Raw genomic sequence first — 24,885 nt, 5'->3', positions numbered from 1 at the left:
ACAAAGTTCAGCCACCAGGTTTGCCGTGACATTATCGGGAATAGTGTTCCTGACGGCTTGTAGTCCATCTTTGTGTGGAATGTTGGCGTAGAGGGCTTTTACATCCACAGTGGCCAGGATGGTGTTTTCAGGAAGATCACCGATGGATTGTAGTTTCCTCAGGAAGTTAGTGGTGTCTCGAAGATAGCTGGGAGTGCTGGTAGCTTAGGGCCTGAGGAGGGAGTCTACATAGCCAGACAATCCTGCTGTCAGGGTGCCAATGCCTGAGATGATGGGACGTCCAGGATTTCCAGGTTTATGGATCTTGGGTAGCAGATAGAATACCCCTGGTCGGGGTTCTAGGGGTGTGTCTGTGCAGATTTGTTCTTGTGCTTTTTCAGGGAGTTTCTTGAGCAGAAAGTGAAATCCCTGTAAGCTGAATGGAAACTTTTTAAAAACACCATAATAGAGGCTCAAATTAAATATACCCCAAATTAAAAAACATAGTAAAAGGACCAAAAAACTGCCATCATAGCTAAACAACAAAGTAAAAGAAGCAGTTAGGGGCAAAAAGGCATCCTTTAAGAATTAGAAGTTAAATCCTACAGAGGAAAATACAAAGGAGCATAAACTCTGGCAAGTGAAAGGTAAAAATATAATTAAGAAGGCCAAAAAAGAATTTGAAGAGCAACTAGCCAAAGACTCAAAAAGTAACAGCAAAAAAAAAATAACATGTTAAGTACATCAGAAGCAGGAAGCCTGCCAAACAATCAGTGGGGCCACTGGATGATCGAGATGCTAAAGGAGCACCCAAGGACGATAAGGAGACTGCAGAAAAACTAAATGAATTGTTTGCATTGGTCTTTGTGGTTGAGGATGTGAGGGAGATTCCCAAACCTGAGCCATTCTTTTTAGGTGACTGAACGGTCACCTAAAGCTGAGGAACGGTCCCAGATTGAGGTGTCATTAGAGGAGGTTTTGGAACAAATTGATAAACTAAACACAAATAAGTCACCAGGACCAGATGGGATTCACCCAAGAGTTCTGAAGGAACTCAAATGTGAAATTGCAGAACTACTAACTCTGGTATGTAACCCGTCATTTAAATCAGCTTCCATACCAGATGACGGGAGGATAGCTAATGGGATGCCAATTTTTAAAAAAGGCTCCAGAGGTGACCCCGGAAATTACAGGCCAGTAAGCCTGACTTCGGTATCGGGAAAACTAGTTGAAACTATAGTAAACAACAGAATTATCAGGCACAGAGATGAACATGATTTGTTGGGGAATCTTTGAGGAGCCAACAAACGTGTACAAGGGTGATCCAGTGGATACAGTGTAGTTAGATTTTCAGAAAGTCTTTAACAAGGTCCCTCACCAAAGGCTCTTAAGCAAAGTAAGTAGTCATGGGCCAAGAAGGAAGGTTCTTTCATAGAATCATAGAAGATTAGGATTGGAAGAGACTTCAGGAGGTCATCTAGTCCAGTGGTTTTCAAACTCTTTTTCTGGTGACCCAGTTGAAGAAAATTGTTGATGCTCGTGACCCAAGGGAGCTGGGGATGAGGGGTTTGGGGTGTGGGAGGGCCTCAGGGCTGGGGCAGAGGGTTGGGGTGAGGGCTGCAGGGGGGGCTGGGAATGAGTGGTTCAGGGTGTGGGAGGGGCTCTGGGCTGGGGCAGGGGGCTAGGGTGTGGGAGGAGGGCCTGGCTCTGGGCTGGGGGTACAGGCTCTGGGGTGGGGACAGAGATGAGGAGTTTGGGATGCAGGAGGGGGCTCTGGGTTTGGGGGGGCTCAGGGCTGGGGCAGGGGGTTGGGGTGGGGAGGGCGTCAGGGCTCTGGGCTGGGGGTGCAGGCTCTGGGGTAGGGCCGGGGATGAGGGGTTTGGGGTGCAGGAAGGGGCTCTGGGTTTGGGAGGGGGCTCAGGGCAGGGGCAGGGGATTGGGACACGGGGTTGGGATGCAGAGTTGGGGCACAGGGTTACCTCAGGCGGCTCCTGGTCAGCGGTGCAGCGGGGGTGCTAAGGAAGGCTTCCTGCCTGTCCTGGCACCGTGGACCGCGCTGCGCCCCAGAAGCAGCCAGCAGCAGCCTGGCTCCCAGGTGGAGGTGTGGAAGTGGCTCTGCCCAGCTCTTGCCTGCAGGCATCGCCCCCCCCAGCGAAGCCGGTGCTTGGGGAGGGGCACCGTGTAGCCACATGTTCCTCCCCACCTAGGAGCCAGACCTGCTGCTGGCCACTTCTGGGGTACAGCGCGGTGTCAGAACAGGTAGGCACTAGCTGCCTTAGCCGGGCAGCATCGTCGATGGGACTTTTAACGGCCTGGGACTTTTAACGGCCTGGTCGGCGGTGCTGACCAGAGCCACCGCGACCCAGTGCCTGACTGTACCCAGTCCTGGGTCGCGACCCACAGTTTGAAAACCGCTGATCAAGGCCAACCCCCTGCTCAAAGCAGGACCAACACCAACTAAATCATCCCAGCCAGGGCTTTGTCAAGCCGGGCCTTAAAAACCTCTGAGGATGGAGATTCCACCACCTCCCTAGGTAACGCATTCCAGTGCTTCACCACCCTCCTAGTGAAATCGTGTTTCCTAATATCCAACCTAGACCTCCCCCACTGCCACTTGAGACCATGGCTCCTTGTTCTGTCATCTGCCACCACTGAGAACAGTCTAGATCCATCCTCTTTGGAACCCCCTTTCAGGTAATTGAAGGCTGCTATCAAATCCCCCCTCACTCTTCTCTTCTGCAGACTAAATAACCCCAGTTCCTCAGCCTCTCCTCGTAAGTCATGTTCCCCAGCCCCCTGATCATTTTCGTTGCCTTCCACTGGACTCTCTCCAATTTGTCCACATCCTTTCTCTAGTGGGGGGCCCAAAACTGGACACAGTACTCCAGTTGTGGCTTCACCAGTGCCGAACAGAGGGGAATAATCACTTCCCTCGATCGGCTGGCAATGCTCCTACTAATACTGCCCAATATGCTGTTGGCCTTCTTGAATCAGTCAGAAACTGGTTAAAAGGTAGGAAACAAAGGGTAAGAATAAATGGTCTGTTTTCAGAATGGAGAGAAGTAAATAGTGGTGTTCCCCCTAACAGGCCACCCTGCAAAGGCAGCTAGATTTCTTTTCTTATATAATTGCCTTCTCACTGTGTATGTAGGTATTCACCTACACCTCTGTGGCCGTTTTCAGAGCAGCAGCCATGTTAGTCTGTGTTCGCAAAAAGAACAGGAGGACTTGTGGCACCTTAGAGACTCACCAATTTCTTTGAGCATGAGCTTTTGTGAGCTCCAGCTCACTCCATTGGATGCGTGTAGTGGAAAGTACAGTGGGGAGATTTATATGGCTGTGATCCCCATTATGTAAAATGCCTGTATCTCCCCAAGGCCAGACTCCGCAGTGAAACTCTGGCATGACACCGTGGTCTTTGAAAGAAATTCCTCCCCATTGACACCAGTGGACACAGGCCGTTCCATCCCTTGTGCAAACTGACTAGCTCTGTTGGCTGTAGCTACTGCCACCCGGAGGTTTTAGTAGACGGGGGAAACACGGTCGCTTGATTTGACAAAGCGACCTCTAGTGGACACTGATGTGTGTCATCCTGCATTTTCAGAGCAGATTCAGCCCGGCTATAAGCTCCATGGACATGGATGGGCTGGAGTTGTGCGTCCCCTCACACCAGGCCCCGGTTTGCTTCCGGTTTGCTCAGTGATGGGGGCATGATCTTCTGGCTCGGGCACGGGGCTGGGTGTTCAGAGTTCTGTGTTTGTCACCGATCTCAGTGCTTGTCTAGAGATCAGGGATCGAACCCACCTGTCTGAGTGAGTTCACTGTTATTGGAACCCTGCTGTCCAGGCTCTCTTCAGTGGCAATAAGGCAGCTCCCGAGTTAAAAGCGGCCAACGCTAAAGCCAGGAAAGCTGCATTCCATACGTAGCTGCCCCTGGATCCCGAGGAAGGGTTATGCCTGGTAATAAATAAATGCTTTGTTGATCAGTTGCAACATCATGGATCATGGCGATAGTACCTTTCGTTCTGACATGTGCAGGATGGAAATGAATAAGATCAGTTAAAGAGCTGGGCCACGTGTTTGTTTATTTTAAAAGAAGGTTTTTACTGGAGATTTAAAGTCCAAAGTTCACAGGCGTAGATGCCCAGTAGCCAGGGAAACTGTACAGTCCTGGCTGAGGCTAAGCCAGCAGGCCAGTCGCCGGTGCGTGCAAGGAAGGGAAATGGAGCAGGGCTGCTGGAGGTTTGGCAAAATGCCCGTCCCTTGGAATTTACACAATTTGGCAACTTTAGGGAAGGACAGTGGGACAGTGCCAGAGCTTAGAAAGCAAAAGGGGGGCTGGGGGGTGCCGTAATGGGATATAGGCCCATCTGTGCTAGTTTTAATCTAGCTAGCACGGGTAACAACAGTAGTGAAGATATGACAGCCGACTAGCAACCTGAGTACGTACCCAGGTCCCCAGCAGCCTTGTACTGCGGCAGCTGGCCCACGCTGACATCTGAGCCGCCACGTCTCTACTATGATCATTACCTGGGTTCGTTAGATTAAAGCCTACCCGCACTGCAATCTGCATGTGCTATGTAGACGTGACCCTTGGTTCGAATCCAAGCCAGGTCAGTAGAGAGCGACCATGGTACGTATCCTTCCCTGGTGTAACTGCATGGGTGTTAGTCCGGGGGATGTAGCTGTAGCCAGAAGGGGAATTACTCCCTTGCTCAAAATGGGGGTTATGGGAGGGCAGGGCAGTGGGGGGGGGGGGCAGCTTGCCCTTTGCACCCGCCCTCATCCTCTCCCTGCTTTGTGGAGAAGGAGAGGCTTTCAGATGTGGTGGTTTTCACCAGCCTGGCATTGACTGAAGGTCCAAGCGCAGACCGTGATTCTGAGCCAATTTCCCTGCTAGCTTTAGCTGTTTGGACGTCTTATGCCGGGCATTTTTCTCCGGGCTGGCACGGATGGAACTCCAGGCCAACTTAATCTACACCAGTTGCCACAAATGGCCCCCGGCTCTAAGTGGGAGCTGGCCTTAAAGGCAAGAGAAAAGTTGTTTAAATCTGCCAGCAATTAAATCATTTGGGTTTGTGCAGGAGCGAACGTTGGGGTCAGTTTTCAAAGGCCCAAAGGGGAGTTTGGGGCCCAATTCTCACTAATGGTCAAGAGGAATTGGTTCCTAACTGCGCTCCGTTTCCTCCTCCTTACTGCTGCTGAAACACTGGTGACCCTTGCTTAGGATGCTGACATCGGGCCAGTCCCATGGGCAAGAACAGCTTTACCGCTCGGACAGTGCCCCAGTTAGTGCAAGGCACAAGAGTATGGATGTCTGATGCTGACGGTCCCTCTGCATACGCCTATGGGCTCGGTTCAGCACAAAATGGCACTTCAGACAAGACTTGAACTCCCATTATTCCAGACACTTGGGATGAGCGTGTCTAACAACACAGCTATATAAATGGTGGCTCGCATGTTACATTTCCCCGTAGAACTAGTATAAGCCTTCAGCCCACGTTGCTGCCGCCTGCATTTTTGGTGCCGAAGGTACCAGGTTCAATCCCCGCTCACAAGCATAGTGTGTATATGCAGGGACATTCTTATCATTGCGTTGACAACTCTGGACTCCCCATATTTAGCCATACAAGAGGGGGCAGCAACCTAATTAACACACCATTGGGACAGCTGTAGCTTCTCCGTTGCTGGGCATTTCCCCAGCAGGACTGGGTGTCTGCATAAAAGATCTGCTCTGGTTCATGTAGGCCTGGCTTGATGAGTAATTGGACATGAGGGAGGCCTCATTTCTTGGGAAACTGGATGAGGGAAGTAAATGGAGCACCAGGCTGAGAACAAAATGTCTGTACTAGCTATGATCAGGGAGCCACTGACAATGGACAAGATACCAGTGGGTAAGATAAGCCTGGAACGTAAGAGGAGGTAAAGAGCAGGTCGTGCATGGAGAGTGCGTGGCCAGACCATGCTGTACAGAGATTGGTTCCTACAAAGTGACCAAGCAACGTGTCATGCAGTATACAGTAAACACACGGTGATGTGCAAATGGATAGAAAGGAAGAGGTTTGCTGGGTAACTTTGCTGCCCTGTACCCACCCCCTCTGCCTGAGGCTTGGCAGCTCAAGTGTAGTTTGACCATATACCAATAAAGAGACCGCAGGGATGAGTTCAGAGTTGAGCTGAGTGCTTCGGAACCAAGTGGCTAAGGTCTTGGAGGCTATGCCAGCAATTCAATGACAAGCTCTAGGGCTGCATGCCGATATCACCGGGTGAAATTCTCTGGCCTGTGTCATGCTGAAGGTCAGACTGGCTGATCGCAATGGTCCCATCTGGGCTCCTCATCTATTGCAGCCATGGTTTTGATGGCTTCCCGCTGACAGGCTTTGTGGCAGGAGTGCCATACTCAAATGTTAAATAGCAATCAGCCAATAACTACGACTGACCAGTTATTTGTCTACGGGCTGCCCAGCAGTGCTCATTGCCCCAGTGTCTGAGCCCCTCACAAATTCTCATGAATTTATCCTTGCAGCACCCCAGTTAGGTGGGGAAGCTCACACTCTAAATAGACAAGGGAGTGTTGTTATCCCCACTTTACAGGTGGGAAACTGAGGCACAGGGAAATGAAGGGACTTGCCCAAGGTCCCGTAGTAGGTCAGTGGAAGAGCTGGGAATAGACCCCAGATCTGCTGAGTCCCAGTCTGGTGCCTTATCTGTAGAAGTGATTAATGTGAGGTGTGAGTGTGAAGAAAGGTTTGGAATGAAGAGAGACATTTGTCCAGGCGGGGCAGGAGGGAGCTCCAGGCCTAGGGGCTGCATGGCAGGAAGCATAAAGGGGCACAGGGGAAGGATGCAAAGGTGCAGGAAGTTTGGTCAGGGGGCGGAGAAGAGAGCAGGAAGAAATGAGCACGAAGGGGCAATGGGGAAGCCGAGGAGCCCCTTGAAAGTGTGGACCAAGGAATGGGAGGTAGGCATGGTGTGGGCCGTGCTCCGAAGCAGCGAGCACCCAGGCGGTGCTCCTGCTGCCAAAGGAACACACAGAAATATTTCTGATCGTTCAGCTGGAAGTGTGGGCCGGGGATGCTAGCCCAAGGGGTTACACTCAGGCCCAGGCTCTCCGATTGACATTCCCACTGAGCTAGGGAGGGAGCCAGGCATCACACAACAGTTGTACCAATGTGGGGAGCTCGCTGGAGTCTGGTTGTGGTGTGAAAAGTCAGCCAGGGCAGGATTGCTTCCCACAGGACAGCGGCAGCTCGGACATTAACCCCGGCCTTGCTTCTCTCTGCGCAGTTCGCCCAGTATGCCGAGATTGTCAACTTCACCCTTCCCAATGGCACCAACAGGAGCGGGCAGGTCCTGGAAGTGGTGGGGTCTAAAGCTATCGTGCAGGTGAGTGCACAGCATGCAGTGTGTCACTATGTTCACGGCATACACACAGGGGGTAGCTAAAACCAGGAAATCCTCTTGCTGGAAGCTTGCGATGTAACACGACTTTGGTTCTTCAAACCCAGAACCTTGACACGCAAGAGCCAAAACCAGATAGAGACAAAGCAGGCTGCTCCCTAAGGCAGGATTTACCCACCTTGCTCTAGGCTGGCTCTTTGTTGATAACTCGGATTGCATGCCTCCTTGCAAACAGACCACGAAAATCCCTGAGACTCACTGTGGTAGCTTATCGTTTTAACACAGTTTTCAATACACCACAACTACAACTCACTCGGCCCATTCTGCTGCTGAGCACCTGTATTGTATTCTCTGTGGGTTCCTTTTTCCAGTTCGGTTCCATATGAGTTTCATTCTTTGCAAAGCACATTGTCAGAGTGACTGGATGGCTCAGGAAACTGAGAAGGATACCAATTTATCTGTATTATGGTAGCACCTCTAGGCCATAACCTAGATCAGGGCCCCATTGTGCTGGGCGCTGCGCAAACCCATAGTGAAAAACCACCCCTGCTCCAATGAGCTTGTGAGAGTGCAGGGGACTTACCTGGTCATGGTGTGTCTACACAGCCACTAGTCACCCGCAGCTGGCCCGGGCCAGCTGACTCTGGCTCCCGGTGCTCGGAATGCAGGGCTGTTTCATTGCAGTGTAGACATCTGGGCTCAGGCTGGAGCCCGAGCTCTGAGACTATCCCACCTTGCAGGGTCCTAGAGCCCGGGCTCCAGGCTGATCCCAGACATCTTTACTGCAATGAAACAGCCCCACAAGCCCGAGCCAACTGGCACGGGCCAGCCCTGGGTTTTCCATTGACGTGTAGACCTACCCTCAGTTCTCCTCTCCTCTCACACACATGCTCGGGACAGGGCCATAAGAGCACCTGCTGCAGAGATTGGATTGCGAGTGTCTTTGGGGAAATCAGGCTCTGTACCCACAGTGGCACAAGAGTGGCTGAGCCCCCTCCCTCATTCTAGCTCCTGGCCAGACTCTGCACCCCAACCCCCAGCCTGCTTCTTCACCCCCAGCCCTGTGGTCAGTGCACTCCCACCCTCAGCTCAGTGCAGAGAGAGAGGAAGAGAATGGGCCAGAACCAGGGAGAAGGTAGGTACCCACTCTATGTGGGCAGGGCCGGGATCCCAGACTGGCAGCGGGCTGAGTGGCAGCCGGCTGAGCCACTCAGCCCACTGCCGGTCTGGGGTCCTGGCTGTCGGCCCCGCTCAGCCCACTGCCGGTCTGGGGTCCCGGCTGTCGGCCCCGCTCAGCCCACTGCCGGTCTGGGGTCCCGGCTGTCGGCCCCGCTCAGCCCACTGCCGGTCTGGGGTCCCGGCTGTCGGCCCCGCTCAGCCCACTGCCGGTCTGGGGTTCTGGCTGCCGGCCCCGCTCAGCCCACTGCCGGTCTGGGGTTCCGGCTGCCGGCCCCGCTCAGCCCACTGCCGGTCTGGGGTCCCGGCTGTCGGCCCCGCTCAGCCCACTGCCGGTCTGGGGTTCTGGCTGCCGGCCCCGCTCAGCCCACTGCCGGTCTGGGGTTCTGGCTGCCGGCCCCGCTCAGCCCACTGCCGGTCTGGGGTTCTGGCTGCCGGCCCCGCTCAGCCCACTGCCGGTCTGGGGTTCTGGCTGCCGGCCCCGCTCAGCCCACTGCCGGTCTGGGGTCCTGGCTGCCGGCCCCGCTCAGCCCACTGCCGGTCTGGGGTCCCGGCTGTCGGCCCCGCTCAGCCCACTGCCGGTCTGGGGTTCTGGCTGCCGGCCCCGCTCAGCCCACTGCCGGTCTGGGGTTCTGGCTGCCGGCCCCGCTCAGCCCACTGCCGGTCTGGGGTTCTGGCTGCCGGCCCCGCTCAGCCCACTGCCGGTCTGGGGTTCTGGCTGCCGGCCCCACTCAGCCCACTGCCGGTCTGGGGTTCTGGCTGCCGGCCCCGCTCAGCCCACTGCCGGTCTGGGGTCCTGGCTGCCGGCCCCGCTCAGCCCACTGCCGGTCTGGGGTTCTGGCTGCCGGCCCCGCTCAGCCCACTGCCGGTCTGGGGTTCTGGCTGCCGGCCACTTGTCAGCTGGGGTCCCGGCCGCAGGCCCCGCTCAGCCCACTGCCAGTCTGGGGTTCTGGCTGCCAGTCCCTTGCCAGCCCAGGTCCCGGCCGCAGGCCCCGCTCAGCCCGCTGCCAGCCTAGGTGAACGAAACCCCAGGCTGGCAGTGGGCTGCGCGGGCCGGCGGCGTAAGATCAGCATTTTAATTTAATTTTAAATGAAGCGTGCCTGCCCCTCCTCCTTGTTTACTTTACATACGACAATAGTTTAGTTATGTAATATATAGACTTAGAGAGAGAGAGATCTTCTAAAAATGTTAAAATGTATCACTGGCACACGAAACCTTAAATTAAAGTGAATAAATGAGGACTCGGCACACCTCTTCTGAAAGGTTGCCGACCCCTGGACTAGATGATCACGGTGGTCCCGTCTGCCCTTGGAATCGATGTGTCTCTGGCTGTTTGGCATCTCTGTCAGAAAGGAGTTGGGTGGGGGGTCTGATTCCAGCTCCTTGTGATGAGGCAGCCCCATCACACTCACAAAACCACCCTTACAACTGGCTCTTAGTGTACAAGCAGGCCGGCACCAGGGGGACGGGGAGGGTTACAGGACTGTATGCAGCGCAGTAGCAGAGCCTCTGAGTTAACACTTCCTGTTATAACACCCCGTTGTCAGCGGCTTATAACTTTGCCAAACTTTAACCGTTCGGGCTGGAATTTTCCCTGCTGAGTGTCTGCCTCCAGCTGAAGTTTTTTTTCCCCCAGCAAAAATGGTTCAGCCGTTTCTCAGAACAAGTCTAAGGAAAAATCCCTTGTTTTGCCCATGTTAATAAAACTCTTAAGCATTTTGTTGAGAAGCTGTAGCCCCTTCACGCTCTGGAGCAGGGACTTGTCTCCTGTGCTCCCAAAGGCCACCCCCCTGCTGGCACACAGGCAGCAGGGAGAAGAGGACTCAGCCTGCTTGGAGAGGAGTCTTGGGGCAGTGGAGGGAGGGCAGGTTGGACAAGGGGCCAGACAGGTGGTGGGTGAGACTGGGACAAAGATCCATGTGGGCAGCATGGAGAAGAGAAGCTGAGGGTTTGAGGGAACTGGGACAAGAAGCAAAGGGGGTAGGGGTGGGTGTGGGGTACTGGGTTGATTGGGACAAAGAGCTGGGGTGTGCTGCTGGGCCATGGAACCAGTGAGGGTGGGGATGTGGAGCCAAGGGGGCCAGGGAGCTGGGGGATATTGGGACAGGAATGAGGACTTGAGATGGGGGGTGGAAGGGTCGGGAGCATGAAGAGTCAGGCCAGGCAGGGCAGGGGCTGTGTAACCACTAGAGTACATGCTCCCCTCGGACCCTAGACTAGAACCCAGGATTCCTGAGTCTCAGTATCCCTCTGCTGCCAGCCAATAGCAGTGAAACCCACTGGCAAAGTGTGTATCTCATCCCCATCTACTGGTTGGCTCATGTTGGGGATGACAACCTACTAGTGCTGTCAGTTGCTCTGGGGCAGAGGCCTGTGCTATGGAACTAACGGTTTGCACCCTTCCGGTGACCCTTGTGGGTACCCGCCTGGTTCCACAAGTTGGCACTCCTGTTTTCTCAGTTTGTTTTTTTTTCAAAAATCCAGGAAATACACACGAAAAACTACATTAAAACGCAGCATTAAGGTGGCGAAGTCAAGCACTCAAAAGTTAGGAAATGCCGGAATTAGAGTTGCCTCCTGCAAACAGACTTTGCCCCTGTTGTGTGCATGGCCTAGGCTACAGCCTTTAATTCCATGGGCACAGCTGGTTTGTTCCCCAGTTCCTGCTGCGTCAGCTCATTGCCCCCTAAAATGCGCCTTTGGCCCTGGCCCTGCTGGAGCTTTTCCCTCTCCAGTGACCCCTACTGGAGGTCCCTGGAAATGCCATTCTCAGGTCCCATGCCCCCCACCCCTCCGCCCAGACAGCAAACTCTGTGCATTGACAATCACCAGTTTACCCCTCACCCTCGCAACAACTGGCGCAAAAAGTCTCGCCCTGTGGCCCTGATCCTGCACCGGGATCCATGTGGGTGATTTCTGTGGGTCTCCATGGGGGCACCAGGGTCCGTCCAAAATAAAAGTCACAGTTTTCTCTGAAAGCGTCCTGACCTTTTGTAATCTAACTCCCTGTCCTTTCCAATCAGCCCGCTTCCCTCCCGGCTTGTCCCTCTCGAATCATTAACGCCTTGAGCTCAGCCTAATGAAACAAGGTAGCTACCCAGTTGACCTGCCTGGGACCTCTGCCGGCGAGCTGCGAAACTTCACTCCTCCAATGCCGCAGAGACCTTTGCAATGCCCTTCTAATCCTATTAGGGAGTCAGCCTCCAAAAACCTGAGTCTTTTGCAGAAGCGGCTTAGGAAGGGCCTGACCCACACACATGCACTGGGGTAGGGCAGCCTTTTCCTTTCTTCCCTGCTGCCGCAGCTGCAGATGTATGAATGAGCCTGCTTGAATGTGCCACATTCTTTCACAGTCCAGTCCTTTCCAAGGGGCCACACGGCTCTAATTAAAGCAGCGGTCGGGAGGTTAATTAATACAAATGGTGGCAAATATTATACCAATCAAAGTGCCTTTGGATTCCCTTCTCTGCTAGAGCATGCTGCTCTGGTAGGATCTCGTTAGCAAGCTGGGAGAAAACACAGCCCTTAAACCACCCGACTGTTACCTCCACTGCATTAATGAGACTGTTTTATGCTTTCTTTATTCCAGCCTCTCCCTGGTTCATTTTGGAATTGCTGGGATCTTTAGATCTGCCTTCTTTGAGCAAATCTATATTTTAAAGCAATTTTAAAAGAACTATTTCTCATATGGCAGGAGTTTGAATGGAAAATTGCAGTGATCTCTTAGCTAAAGAAATTGCATGTAAATACCAGTGTGTAATGTTTATATAATATATGTGCGTGATAAATAAATATGGCCCTGATCCTGAAGTTGGCTCTGCTCAAGCGAACCCTTTCACCCATGGTGAGTTCGTTGCAGAATCTGGGCCTGTGTGCGTCTCATATACACTACTGAACTTCCCAGCAGGATAGCTGGTCTGATGATAACTCTTGAGACGCAGGAAATACAGCTTGTTACATGCGAGCAACACATGTGCCATTTTCTCCCCTAGCAGGTGGTCGACTTCTCAGCTGATGTTTCTTCATTTGTTCACATGGCAAAGGTCTGTAGTGCAGCGCTGAGGATTCAAAGTTCACTGGTGACCGGGGCACTGAATATTTAATGCAGAGAGGAGCAGGATATTCTGATGCCAACTTCCATTTCCTGTGTCTCAAATCACGACAGGGGCTGGCTTCCTGTCGGATTGCTAGGGCTCGGTTTGTGTTGTACTCGGTACTCGGTGTTGTACGGTACTCGGTTTGTGTTGTACTCGGTTTGTGTTGTACTTGGGCTGGGGAGCTGTGGTCCGCGCTCACGCGGTGCTGAGAGTAAGCCTGGCTCTTCACACACAGACGCAACCAGCAGATCCCTGGCTGAGGACTTTCATAGCTTGCAAGGGCTTGAGCCCCCCAGAGTCAAATCTGAAAAGTGGCTCCAGTTTAGCCTTGGCTCAAGAGCGCCAGCCATTGAGACACACACTGCACTGCCTACAGCACATGGATTTTTGCCTCAGGGTCTCTCATCCAAGTGCTGATCTGGTCCTACACTGCTTAGCTTGGGAGAGAGAAGAATTATAGCAGCAGCTAGAAAGCAAAGGACACAGGGTGCTTCGTGGCTAGCACAGAGCTGTGCGCCCAGAGGAGAACAAGCAGAGCGCTACCCTGTCCTTTGGTGAAGGAAGGGTCGCTGAGCGGGGATGTACAGGTGACCTGCTTTTGAGTCTACATAGGGACATCTAGGGGGCAGGTCCCGAGCTGGTGTAAATCAGACCAGCGTCACTGGTATCAGCTACACCAGTAGCTACGGATCAGGCTCCTTCTGGAGCAGTGACCCACTGGTCAGTGTGTGTGACCTGTCCCCCTCTGCACTTGATCCACGGAGGAGATGAATCTGTCACAGGATCGCAGCTGGAGAGGTGGGTTCTTTCGCCCATGTCATAGAGATTTGTGTATTTAGTTCTAGAGGGCCCCACTTCAATCCCTCGTGCTGGCCGAGATCACCAGCCACTACTTAAAATCGACCGTAGTACTGATTATGTACCAGCATTACAGAGTCATCTCTGTTCGACAGCCCCATCGTTCTCCAGGCCAGCCGCGTCTGTGAGTGTACAGAAAAGGGACAGAAATCTCACTGGGGTGGTCCGGCAGCCCGGAGGTTTTACACTGTAAGACATGAGGGAGATGGTAGGTTTAAATGGAGGCGTAGCCATGCCGATGGGTGGCATCTAGTGCTCTCCGGCCAGGCGAGCTCCAGGTCCCCAGATCCATGCGCTGCTGCATTGAGGCCATACACTGGCAATTGGACAGGCTCCACATCTACGCCAAGTGAGAGAGCTGGCATGCTGAGACACATCCACTCAGCACCTAGTTACATTATGGAGTAAGGGTTTGAGCCCAAGCCCGTTGAAGTAAATGGGAAAACTCCCGTGGACAGGCTTTCAATCAGGTCCTAAAAGTGGAAAGTTTTCTTAATACCAAAGTTTCTTTCCTTCCTTCCATCCCAGGCTCCCTCGCCCTCTCTGTCTGGTGCATCTTTTTAAACAGTGCAGATCACATAACATTATCTTCTAGATTCCCTTCCCCTCAGTTCATTTGAACCCGCCTGGCCCTCTCCAGCCATTTGCCGTTAATCCCCACTAATTGCCACTAATTCGGTTCCTGTCCCCGGGTCTGTGCAGGTGTTTGAAGGAACATCTGGGATCGACGCCAAGAAGACATCCTGCGAGTTTACCGGGGACATCCTCCGCACACCTGTTTCCGAGGACATGCTAGGTAGGTCCATAAGAGCAAGCTGAGAACGAATTCATCTCAATCCACGGATCTCAGTGGCAAAAATAAACAGCAACGAGTTACTGCGCCAGCAACAAGGGGCTGCCAGAGCCTGTAGCCTGCTGCTGATTTTACATTTGCAACGTTTGATTTGTCTGCACAGAGAGTCACTTTCCTTTGGTCAATATTTATCATTATTTCACCTGCCCTGAGATAGGGGCTGCAGATAGGGGGACCAGACATCCTGATACCTTCGGGAGCATCCCAATATTACGGGCTTTGTCTTGTATATGCAGCTATGCTCCCGTCCCGAAAAAAGTGTCCCGATTTTTCACACTTGCTCTCTGGTCACCCTAGTAGCAAGTGCTTTGGGAAATGGATTGAAAGGCTGGTCCGATTCCCCTGGAGCTGTTGGAAATGCCTCCTGGCCTCCGCTGAACAGCTGCTGGGTGACTTTTGATACGGGAACCCCTCAGTGAGTCTGAAAAGGGAAATTCCAAAGGCTCCTGAAGAGGCCAGTGTGTGCCATACAGGACCGGCCCCACAAGCAGAGGGTAAAAGCAGTAATGGAATAGGAGAAGGGAGGGGGAGGAGACGTGGGGAAGGTCACACCGTCCATAGAGGCTGCTGGGGGAAAGTGGAAGGCAACAAAACTCAAGAATGAATTAATACTGCCAACAGGCTTCTGCCGATGGCACATGTGGGCCCAAGGTGACGAGCTGGGATCTGATCTCACATTGAGGAGGTGTCTGGTGCATTAGAAAGAGAGAGCCCAGCTAAAAAATCCCTATTCAAATTCAGATTCTAAACCACCAAAGTTTGGGGATGTTTGGATCCTGGGGTTTGGTTCAGCCCAGCTGCAGAGTGCAATCTGATGCTCCCCAGGGTTGGAATTGGGGCTTTGCTTCCGGCTGGTCTCGAGCGAATAGATCAGGAACGCTAGACAAAGCTCAGCCCCACTAGTAGGCGAAGGGAGGGATTGAAATCAGCAATAATAATAATGGCAAGGCAGGAAGACAAGGCAGTAAAATTGTTTAACGACTGCAAAGGGCAGGAAGGTTTAGTGGTGGTGGGCTACAGGGCCTCTTGTTTCCAGGCCAGTTCAAATCTGGTCTAGGTTTGGAAGTGAGTTAAAGGTGGTACCCATCTGATGATTGGCCTGTCTCCTATTTCAAATGAGTTTGTTGGGTCTCAGTCTAGTTCCTACTGGATGATAGGTGGCTGCATCTTAAAAATATATAAAATAGCACCATCCTTGTTGGAAATAATTGGCCCCTTTCTCTCAGAGGAGTGACCAAGGATGCAATAAATATAGAACCTGAACTCCTTTCCTGTGAATGAACCAGCAGCAGTGAATCTAGGTGAGATCCGGGCCCCATTGTGCAAGGCGCTGTATATAAATATAGTAAGAGACCGCTTCTGCCCCAAAGAGCTCGTAATAGAAATAAAGGTAGGGAAACAGAGGTACAGGAAGGGGAATTTGCCCAAAGCTACCTGATTCCCACTGCAGTTCTCTATCCCCTTGGCCACAGGCCTCTTTGGAGACATCTACACTGCAGCTGGGAGAGGTGATTCCCACCTCCCACCCAGCTTGAGCTAGCCTACTAACGTAGAAGTGTGGCCACAGAGCCTCGAGCTAGCTGCCTGAATGCATACCTAGGAGCTCGGAAGGGGTGTCCCTGAGCCGCTGTCTGTGCTGGGGAGGCCTTGCTGCGTGTACGTCTGCCCGAGTTGCAGTTTACACCTCCAGCTCCAGTGTAGACGGGGCCTTTTTTAGGGTAGGACAGGGTCCGTGGGGGGGAAGCGTACGTTGCTGTACACAGTCTGTGGCTAACCCGAGAACTTCTGCCAGTGCAGCACCTTTCACTGGCATGAAACTGGCTACACAAGAGAGGAGCCCGAGCAATGACAGTCCAGCGAATCTAACTTTGATCCTTAGTAACGGAATAAAATAAACGTGAAGAGGAAAACAATACTGTAACCGCCTGGAGGCTAACGATGGAGGCGTGAGCAGTGAGAACAGCACTGGGGAGTTGTAAAGAATGGATCTGGGCAGACCCAATCCCAGGGACAAAATCAGTAGGGGTCGGGAACTCAGTAGATGTGATGTGTCATTGTCTGGACATCAGTTAAGTATTTGCTAGAGTGTCTCATGCAATCTTACTCTCCTGTCGACTTGCAATAGGAAAACTGGCCACTGACCTGTATTCAAAGGGCAATGGTCAAGGGCAAAGCACCACGCAGGGGGCAGGTTTCAGTGCAGCAACTTGGGGTAACGTGATCACTGGACAGTGGATGGTTCCTTAAGGGATCTGTTCTCATCTCGCTGGAAAACTTTAGGAGACCTTCTGTCTCCCCTCTCCCTGCCCACTGGGGCAGCGCTGGGATATTTGCCACTTTCCAGGATGTGTCTGCTACCCAGAGACACAGAGGGGAGGTCATATTTTCATACTAGCTGGGAGTTTGGGCTTTGGTTTGGTTTGGTTTGGTTTTGGTGAGGTGGGAAGAAGGGGAAAAGAGTGAGACGCTAAAGAGTTAATCGTGCCCAGCCCAGGTGCAGAGCTTTGGTGCACAGAAGGTCCTGGGTAGGTGGGGAAACCTGACCCTGCCTTGCTGTGACACTGGAATGTGCAGCTAAGTATCTCCTTAGCATGGTGGGGATCCGACACCCCCATTCTCCACCCCTGACTTGTCCCTTGTGAAGACGTGAACAGGAGTGCAGGAGGCTTCCTGCTGCTCCTTGCAGCAGGCTACACCCACTGCTTAACCTAATTGATGCCCACACCTACTCCCTGCTGCACACCACTTAGGGACTCGCAGGATCAAGAGCTGACACCAAAGTCATCTAAGCCCATGTGCGGTGGCCACCCCAGGCCAGCGCCTTCCTAGCCTGATGGGCAAAGCCTTCCCCTGGAGGTGCACTGAGGTCTGCTGTGCGTGTTCATGGCTAGGCCACCAGCCAACACCAACATATTGGGGATACCTTCAGCAGCCCACTGGCCAAATTGGCATGACGCAGGCCAGAACCATGCACACTGGGGCTGCCCCATAGGAAGCCAGACAAGGCAAGCAGGGAGGGATAGCTCAGTGGTTTGAGCATTGGCCTGCTAAATCCAGGGTTGTGAGTTCAATCCTTGAGGGGGCCATTTAGGGATCTAGGGCAAAAACCGGGGATTAGTCTTCCTTTGAGCAGGGGGTTAGACTAGATGATCTCCTGAGGTTCCTTCCAACCCTGATATTCTATGAAGGTGCACAGTGAGAACTGGGCTGTTTGCATGGGTCTAAAAATTACTTTTATCTCCCTCACAATGTGATTTTTTTTTTGGCCAATTATTCTGCTCTTAGGGGTTCCGGCTGGGAGCTGAATTCCCACAGTGCCATGAGGAAAAGCTGTTTTTGCCTTATTTAGGGTCCCATCCATAGAATATAGAGATGGGGCGGGGGGAGCTATTAAGTCACTCCAACTCCTTATACAGGTGTGTTCCCTTCCATTCGTTTTCTAGCACTTGATGGTCCGTGCTTCCAGGCTGGGGGACTCTATCCCGGCCAGCAGTGACTCTGAAATAGACTTGGGGATCATGCTAGCTAATCAACTGAACATGAGCACCCAGTGCCAAAAGAGCTAATGCAAACCTTGGATGACTAAACAGAATTATTGAGTAGGAGTGGGGAGGTTATTTCACCTCTGTATTTGGCACTGGTGCGACCGCTTCTGGAATCCTGTGTCCGGTTCTGGTGCCCACAATTCAAGAACAATGTTGATATATTGGGGAGGGCTCAGAGAAGAGCCACGAGAATGATTAGAGGATTAGAAAACCTGCTTTATAGCGATAGATTCAAGGAGCTCAATCTATTTAGTTTAACAAAGAGAAGGTGAAAGGGTGACTTGGTCACAGTCCGTAAGTACCTACAGGGGGAACAGAATTCGCAAATGGGCTCTTCAGTCTAGCAGCGGAAGGTCTAACATGATCCATTGGCTGGAAATTGAAGCTAGACAAATTCAGACTGGAAATAAGGTGCAGAGATTTAACATTGAGGTTAATTAACCACTGGATCAACTTCCCAAGGGCCGTGGTGGATTCTCCATCACTGTCAATTTTTAAATCCAGGTGGGATTTTTTTTCTAAATGCTCTGCTCTGGTTCAAACAGGAATTAGTTCTCGGGCCTGTGCTCTGCAGGAGGTCAGACTAAAACAGTGGTGCCTTCGGGCCTTAGAATCTGTGCAATTGCAGACGGGCATTCTGGGCAGATTTGGCCTTGTGGTTATTATGCATGTTTCATGACTGTACCTAGAGTTAGTCCAGGCCCCCCTTGGTCTTATGGTTAATACACTGGGCTGGGACTCAGGAACTGTGAATTCAACTTCCCGGTTTGTCACAGACTATCTGGGTGACCTCTGGTAAAATTTTTCTATGCCTCAGCCCCCCATCTGTAAACTGGGCATAATAATCCTCTCTCTTCTTGTCTAGATGTCAACTTTTCAGAGCAGAGACTGTCTCATAGAACGTGTATGGACCAGAGGTGCTGGAACAATTTGTATAGCGGGGGGTGCCGAGAGCCAATCTGTAAATGCTGTATATAATGGAAACCACTTCAAGCCAGGGGGTGTGGCAGCACCCCTACTTCCAGCACCTATGGTATGGACAGTGGGAGGAGTGGTAGATACGCTGGAGGGGAGGGATAGGATACAGAAGGACCTAGACAAATTGGAGGATTGGGCCAAAAGAAATCTGATGAGGTTCAATAAGGATAAGTGCAGGGTCCTGCACTTAGGACGGAAGAATCCAATGCACAGCTACAGACTAGGGACCGAATGGCTAGGCAGCAGTTCTGCGGAAAAGGACCTAGGGGTGACAGTGGATGAGAAGCTGGATATGAGTCAGCAGTGTGCCCTTGTTGCCAAGAAGGCCAATGGCATTTTGGGATGTATAAGTAGGGGCATAGCGAGCAGATCGAGGGACGTGATCGTTCCCCTCTATTCGACATTGGTGAGGCCTCATCTGGAGTACTGTGTCCAGTTTTGGGCCCCACGCTACAAGGAGGATGTGGAAAAATTGAAAAGCATCCAGTGGAGGGCAACGAAAATAATTAGGGGTCTGGAACACATGAGTTATGAGGAGAGGCTGAGGGAGCTGGGATTGTTTAGCCTGCAGAAGAGAAGAATGAGGGGGGATTTGATAGCTGCTTTCAACTACCTGAAAGGGGGTTCCAAAGAGGATGGCTCTAGACTGTTCTCAATGGTAGCAGATGACAGAACGAGGAGTAATGGTCTCAAGCTGCAGTGGGGGAGGTTTAGATTGGATATTAGGAAAAACTTTTTCACTAAGAGGGTGGTGAAACACTGGAATGCGTTACCTAGGGAGGTGGTAGAATCTCCTTCCTTAGAGGTTTTTAAGGTCAGGCTTGACAAAGCCCTGGCTGGGATGATTTAACTGGGAATTGGTCCTGCTTTGAGCAGGGGGTTGGACTAGATGACCTTCTGGGGTCCCTTCCAACCCTTATATTCTATGATTCTATGACAGAGTGGCGGATTAACACACGGGGCCCGTGCCTGGGGTCCCAGCCAATTTGGGGTTCCTCGCAGGAGCATTGGAACCTGTGTAGAAGTGGCGGGGCGACTGGTGCCAGAACTGCGGCCCCGTCCCCTGCTCCACCTCCTCCCTTGGGGCCCTGCCCCTGCTCCTCCTCTTCCCCCAAGGCCCCGCCCCCACTCCTCCTTTGCCCCTCAAGGCCCTGCCCCCGGACCAGGCTGGAAGCCAGAGCCGTTCGGGGTGCCCAAGAGCAGCCCCTGCCCCCTGGGGTGCGCCGCCCATGGCAGGTGGAAGGTCCGGGGCTTCCCACAGCAGCCCAGGCTCCCTGGGTGGCTCTTCCCAGGGCTCAGCTCCAGCTTCCAGCCTGGCCAGGGGTGGGACCTCAGGGGGAAGAGGTAGGGCTGCCAGGCATCCGCCCAGTCGAAAAGGGACCCTGGCAGCTCCGGCTGGTGGTGCAGTGCGGGCCCAAGGCTAAGGCAGGCTCCCTGCCTGCCCTAGCTCTACACGGCTCCCGGAAGTGGCTGCCAGGTACTTGCGGCCCCTAGGTGCATGGGCGGCTAGGGAGGCTCCGTGCACTGCCCCCACCCTGAGGGCTGGCTCCGCAGTTTCCATTGGCCGGGAACCGTGACCAATGGGAGCTGCTGGGGCGGTGCCTGTGGGCACGAGGGCAGTGCACAGAGCCTCCCTGGCCGCCTATGTGTCTAGGGGCTGCAGCGACCTGGCGGCCACTTCCGGGAACTGCGGTAAGCGCCGCTGGGACCCCGCCCCCCAACCCCCTTGCCCAGCCCAGAGTCCCCTCCCACACGCCAAACCCTCATCCCCTGCCCCACCTCAGAGTCCACACCCCCACCCGAAGCCAGCACCACCTCCCCTGTACCCCAACCTTCTGCCCCAGCCCGGAGCCCCCTCCCAAACCCCTCATCCCCAGCCCCACCCCAGAGCTCGCACCCCCAGCCAGAGCCCTCACCCCCTCCCACACTCCAACTCCCTGCCCCAGCCCAGTGAAAGTGAGTGAGGGTGGGGGAGAGCAAGAGACAGGGAGGGGGGATGGAGCGAGCGGGGGCGGGGACTCAGAGAAGGGGCGGGGCAGGGGTGTTCTATTTTGTGCAATTAGAAAGTTGGCAACCCTAGGAAAAGAAGGAGCAGGGGACGGGTCTCCGTGGTGAGGGGAGTGTGATTGGCCCAAATGTTGTTTGTGCCCAGGACCCCAATAAATCTTAATCTGCCTCTGTATGTACAGTGCCTAGCACAGTGGGCCCCCGAGCTCCATTTAGTGCCTCTCGGTGTTAACTGCAGCATTGCTACTGATGACTGGCCATGTTTTTCTTTCATTTGAAACAGTTGCATTAATTCTGTTCCATAAACACCAGCCCGTATCGCCTGAGCTACAAGGGTTTTCATAGAATCCTAGAATCGTAGGCCTGGAAGGGCCCTCGAGAGGCCATCGAGTCCCATCCCCTGCACTCACGGCAGGAGTAAGGATTAGCTCGACCATTTTCAATGAGAGAGGGGTTCGTTTAAAAAATGCAAACCTTCCCCTGCCATGTGATAGACCCAAGTGCAACAGCCTTGGGCCAAGACCTGAAAATCAGGACGTGAAAGTGATCAGACAGAGAAAGTGAAAGTGGGTTTCATTGTTCACCGGAAGTGAAGGATAAAAAGCGGCCAAGCAGCCTCCTTGCTGAAAGGTGAATGTGATTTGTCCAAATATCTTTCTGGATTGATGACTCAGGTTGTTATTAGTAACACAGGAAAGTGTCTTTTACTGCTGTGTATTGACCTCCATTTTCAAAAGTGACTTCAACTTTTGGGTGCCCAGGTTGAGACACCTTAAAGGACCCTGATTTCCAGTGGATGGGCGCGTGGCCCTTTCTGCTAATCAGGCCTCTTTGAGGTGCATGGAGCTGGGCACCCAGAACCCTTAGCCCCTTTTGAAAATGTAGGCCACTATTTTTATCCTGATGGTGTCCCTGTGAGTGCTGCAAAGAGTGTGAAGTATGTCCAGGCAGTGTACCTCTCCAGGCGGTCCACACGGACCCGGTTCAGCCCTAATCTGCTCTGCTGGGACATACTGATCAGGGGAATTGTACGTAAATCCAAGGTCATTACAGGGCTGCTCTGAAGCTCAGAGCCAGCCCATTTGGGGCTCTCGGGTCTGGATTCTCTGGAAAGGCTGAGCTGGATTAGGCACATGTCAGGGTTGGGGGGGTATTAAGCAACGTGAGTGGCTCCGTGATCCTGCAGTAAGTGAGTGCCAAACCCAGCCCCTGGCTGCGAGGCTGCTCTAGCTTATTCCAGCTGCCAGTGGCCCCCTTCCAATAGACAATCTGATGAAGAGATATCCTAGACATGCCCCCTGTGTCCAAGCCACTCCCCCATATTCTGGGTGGGGGGACAGGAGGGGAAACAGTGTAGCAGCCACTGCACTGGCCGTTGGCCACCCAGAGATTCCCATACGGAGGGGAAGTCCTCAGGGAACTGGATGATCCAAGTTTCCAGTGGCTTTGCGCTACCAGAGCAGGGCAGCCTCAGCAGAGTCCAGGATCCGGGCCAAGGTCAGTGCCTCAGGACAGGGCCTCACTCATCCTGAGAGTCCAGGAAGGAGAGAGGAAAATGAGAGACCGGACAAAGAAGGGACACAAAGGCCGGGGGATGAGGCAGGGGGCTCAGGCTGTGGACTCTAGGGAAGGAAGGGCTCTGTGTAGACTGAGACACGACCACGGCCTGTGCTGTCCCCTTGGATGCACACCGCCAGGGAAACGACATGGTGCAGGGGTACACTCCCCAGAGACAGCTACCCAAGGGGCAAGGAGCTGTGGCTAAGGCAGGAAAAGCTTAGCCTCCCAGAAGGTGCAGATGGTGGTGGGAGCAGCTTGACTGAAGAGATTCAAGGGAGGGGAGGGAGACCTGGATTGGCGGGGGGAGAACCATCTTGCTGGGGGCTACATGTTGGTGCGCAGGGAGGAGTCCAGCAAGGGGTCAGGTTGGGTGACCCTCCTCATCCTTCCCCTGGGCTTCCATGACCCTCGTTAAGTTCTAGACCAGTGAACGAGGCGCTCTAGCTAAGCCCCATCAGCCCCGAGGTGCCCGCAGCATGCAGGGGTTAAACCCCAGGTGCTCTCCCGAGGTAGCGAGTGAACGTTCGCACTCTGCGCCTCTTTCTCCTGAGCACACTCTCCCGGCGCTCCCAAGCTGAAGCCCCATTAGAGAGCTGTTATCAGCCCCTGCCGCACTGGGGAATCGATAGCTCTGCGTTACTGCTCCCCCCACTTCAGCCCTTTCTCCCCCGTACACCAGCAGTTGCCCTATAGGACTCTCTTCCGGCCCTTTAAGAGGGCCAGGGAAAGCATTGTCCTTGTCACAGCAGATAAAGATCAATACTGAGATGGGGCTGGGAAGAGGGAGCCACTGACCATGAAAGGTCAGTAACCTTGGTATTCACTGCGCCTCGATTTGTCTTAGACACACAGCTGTTTAATTTATCACCGAAGCAAAAGCAGAGGCGGGAGGAGGGGTGAGCTGCTGAAGGAAACCTCAAGTAAGACAAAGCACCTGGGTCATTAGGGCCCTTCGACATAGGAGGAAAGACCCCCATTGATTTCAATGGGTTGTGGGTCAGGCATTGAGCAACCAGCTGACCGCTGTCCATAGGATGGGCAGGTGTTGCATGCAAAATGGCTTCCATTTTCAGCCAGCCCTGGGGAGAGCCCAGGCTCTGGGTGAGAGGGAGGATGGCTCAGTGGTTAGGATGCGGGCTAGGGACTCTGAAAACCTCGCTTTGATTCTTTGCTCTGCTATGGTCTTCTGGTGTGACCCTGGGCAAGTCCCCCTGGGGATGGGAGCCACGTTAAGTGTACTAGCTGGGTCTGCAGCTTGAAGTTTCAATGCTTTTCTGAGCCTAGGAAACAAGAGCTGGAACCTGCGCAGTTCTCCGATGAAGGGTGCATAGCCCAAGAGGGCCGAGGGGGTGTCCCCGGCAAGCTTGTGCCAAGGTTACCAAGCAGTCCGGCTCTCTCTGTATTACTGACCTGTCCTCTGCATTATTTACCACTTCCCGAATCTTTGTGTCATCTGCAAACTCTGTCAGTGATGGCTTTGTTATCCTCAAAAAGAAATGGAGTACTTGTGGCATCTTAGAGACTAACCAATTTATTTGAGCATAAGCTTTCGTGAGCTACAGCTCACTTCATTGGAATGCATCTGATGAAGTGAGCTGTAGCTCACGAAAGCTTATGCTCAAATAAATGGGTTAGTCTCTAAGGTGCCACAAGTACTCCTTTTCTTTTTGTTATCCTCGAGACCATTGGTGAAAATGTTAAATAACGTTTATTTCCCTTTGCAGGTCGGGTTTTTAACGGTTCTGCAAAACCCATCGACAAAGGCCCAGCTGTTATGGCCGAGGATTTTCTCGATATTAATGGTAAGCCCATTACAAGAAATTAAGATGGCAAGAGATGTTGAGCGCATGATCTAAGGGGCAGAGACCATGTCTTCCTGTGTGTTGGGATGACAGCCCTTTTGCTGTCAGCCATAGCAGAGAGGCCAAGGAGGATAAGTTCGTCAATGGCTATTAGACATTAGATGGGCAGGGATGCAACCCAATGCTCTGGTGTCCCTAAACCTCTGACTGCCAGAAGCTGGGAGTGGACGACAGGGGACGGATCACTCAATAATTGCCCTGTTCTGTTCATTCCCTCTGGGGCACCTGGCATCAGCTGGTGTCAGAAGATAGGATACTGGTCTAGATGGACCTTTGATCTGGCCCAGTCTGGCTGTTCTTATGTTTGCACTTTGCAAAGGGGGGCAGGCAGATCCCAATTTTACAGGTGGGGAAACTGAGACAGAGACGGGCAATGACTCGACCAAGATTACAGAGCAAGTCAGTGGCAGATCCAAAGAACCCAGGTCTCCTGGCTACCAAGGGCCAGGCCCTAGTCCCTGGACCACGTGAGCCAGCACTAAAGGTTTCAGATCACGTTAGCAAGAGGCTGCTGGGCTTGAATTTGACCAAGTTACCAAGGTTTTTTTGTTAATAAGTAATAAATTCT

At 53.0% G+C, this 24,885-nt stretch overlaps 1 protein-coding gene across 3 annotated transcripts in view; it reads left to right on the top strand.

The window, feature by feature from the left end:
* Nucleotides 1-24,885, top strand: part of ATP6V1B1 (ATPase H+ transporting V1 subunit B1) — a 79,281-nt gene that overhangs the window by 36,316 nt on the left and 18,080 nt on the right. The window contains exons 1-4 of one of the 3 annotated variants that reach the window (XM_075128173.1): nt 4,327-4,592; nt 7,267-7,365; nt 14,215-14,308; nt 24,180-24,257. In XM_075128173.1, the coding sequence (XP_074984274.1) occupies nt 4,551-4,592; nt 7,267-7,365; nt 14,215-14,308; nt 24,180-24,257 (313 nt within the window). In that variant the 5' untranslated portion in view covers nt 4,327-4,550. Of the gene's footprint in view, nt 1-4,326; nt 4,613-7,266; nt 7,366-14,214; nt 14,309-24,179; nt 24,258-24,885 lie in introns of those variants that run through there. The other 2 variants (XM_075128174.1, XM_048846455.2) reach the window with 2 other exon arrangements.

The sequence above is a fragment of the Caretta caretta genome, chromosome 4, assembly GCF_965140235.1.
Source record: "Caretta caretta isolate rCarCar2 chromosome 4, rCarCar1.hap1, whole genome shotgun sequence".
Classification (NCBI taxonomy): Eukaryota; Metazoa; Chordata; order Testudines; family Cheloniidae; genus Caretta; species Caretta caretta.
This window is presented reverse-complemented; position numbering and strand designations above follow the sequence as displayed.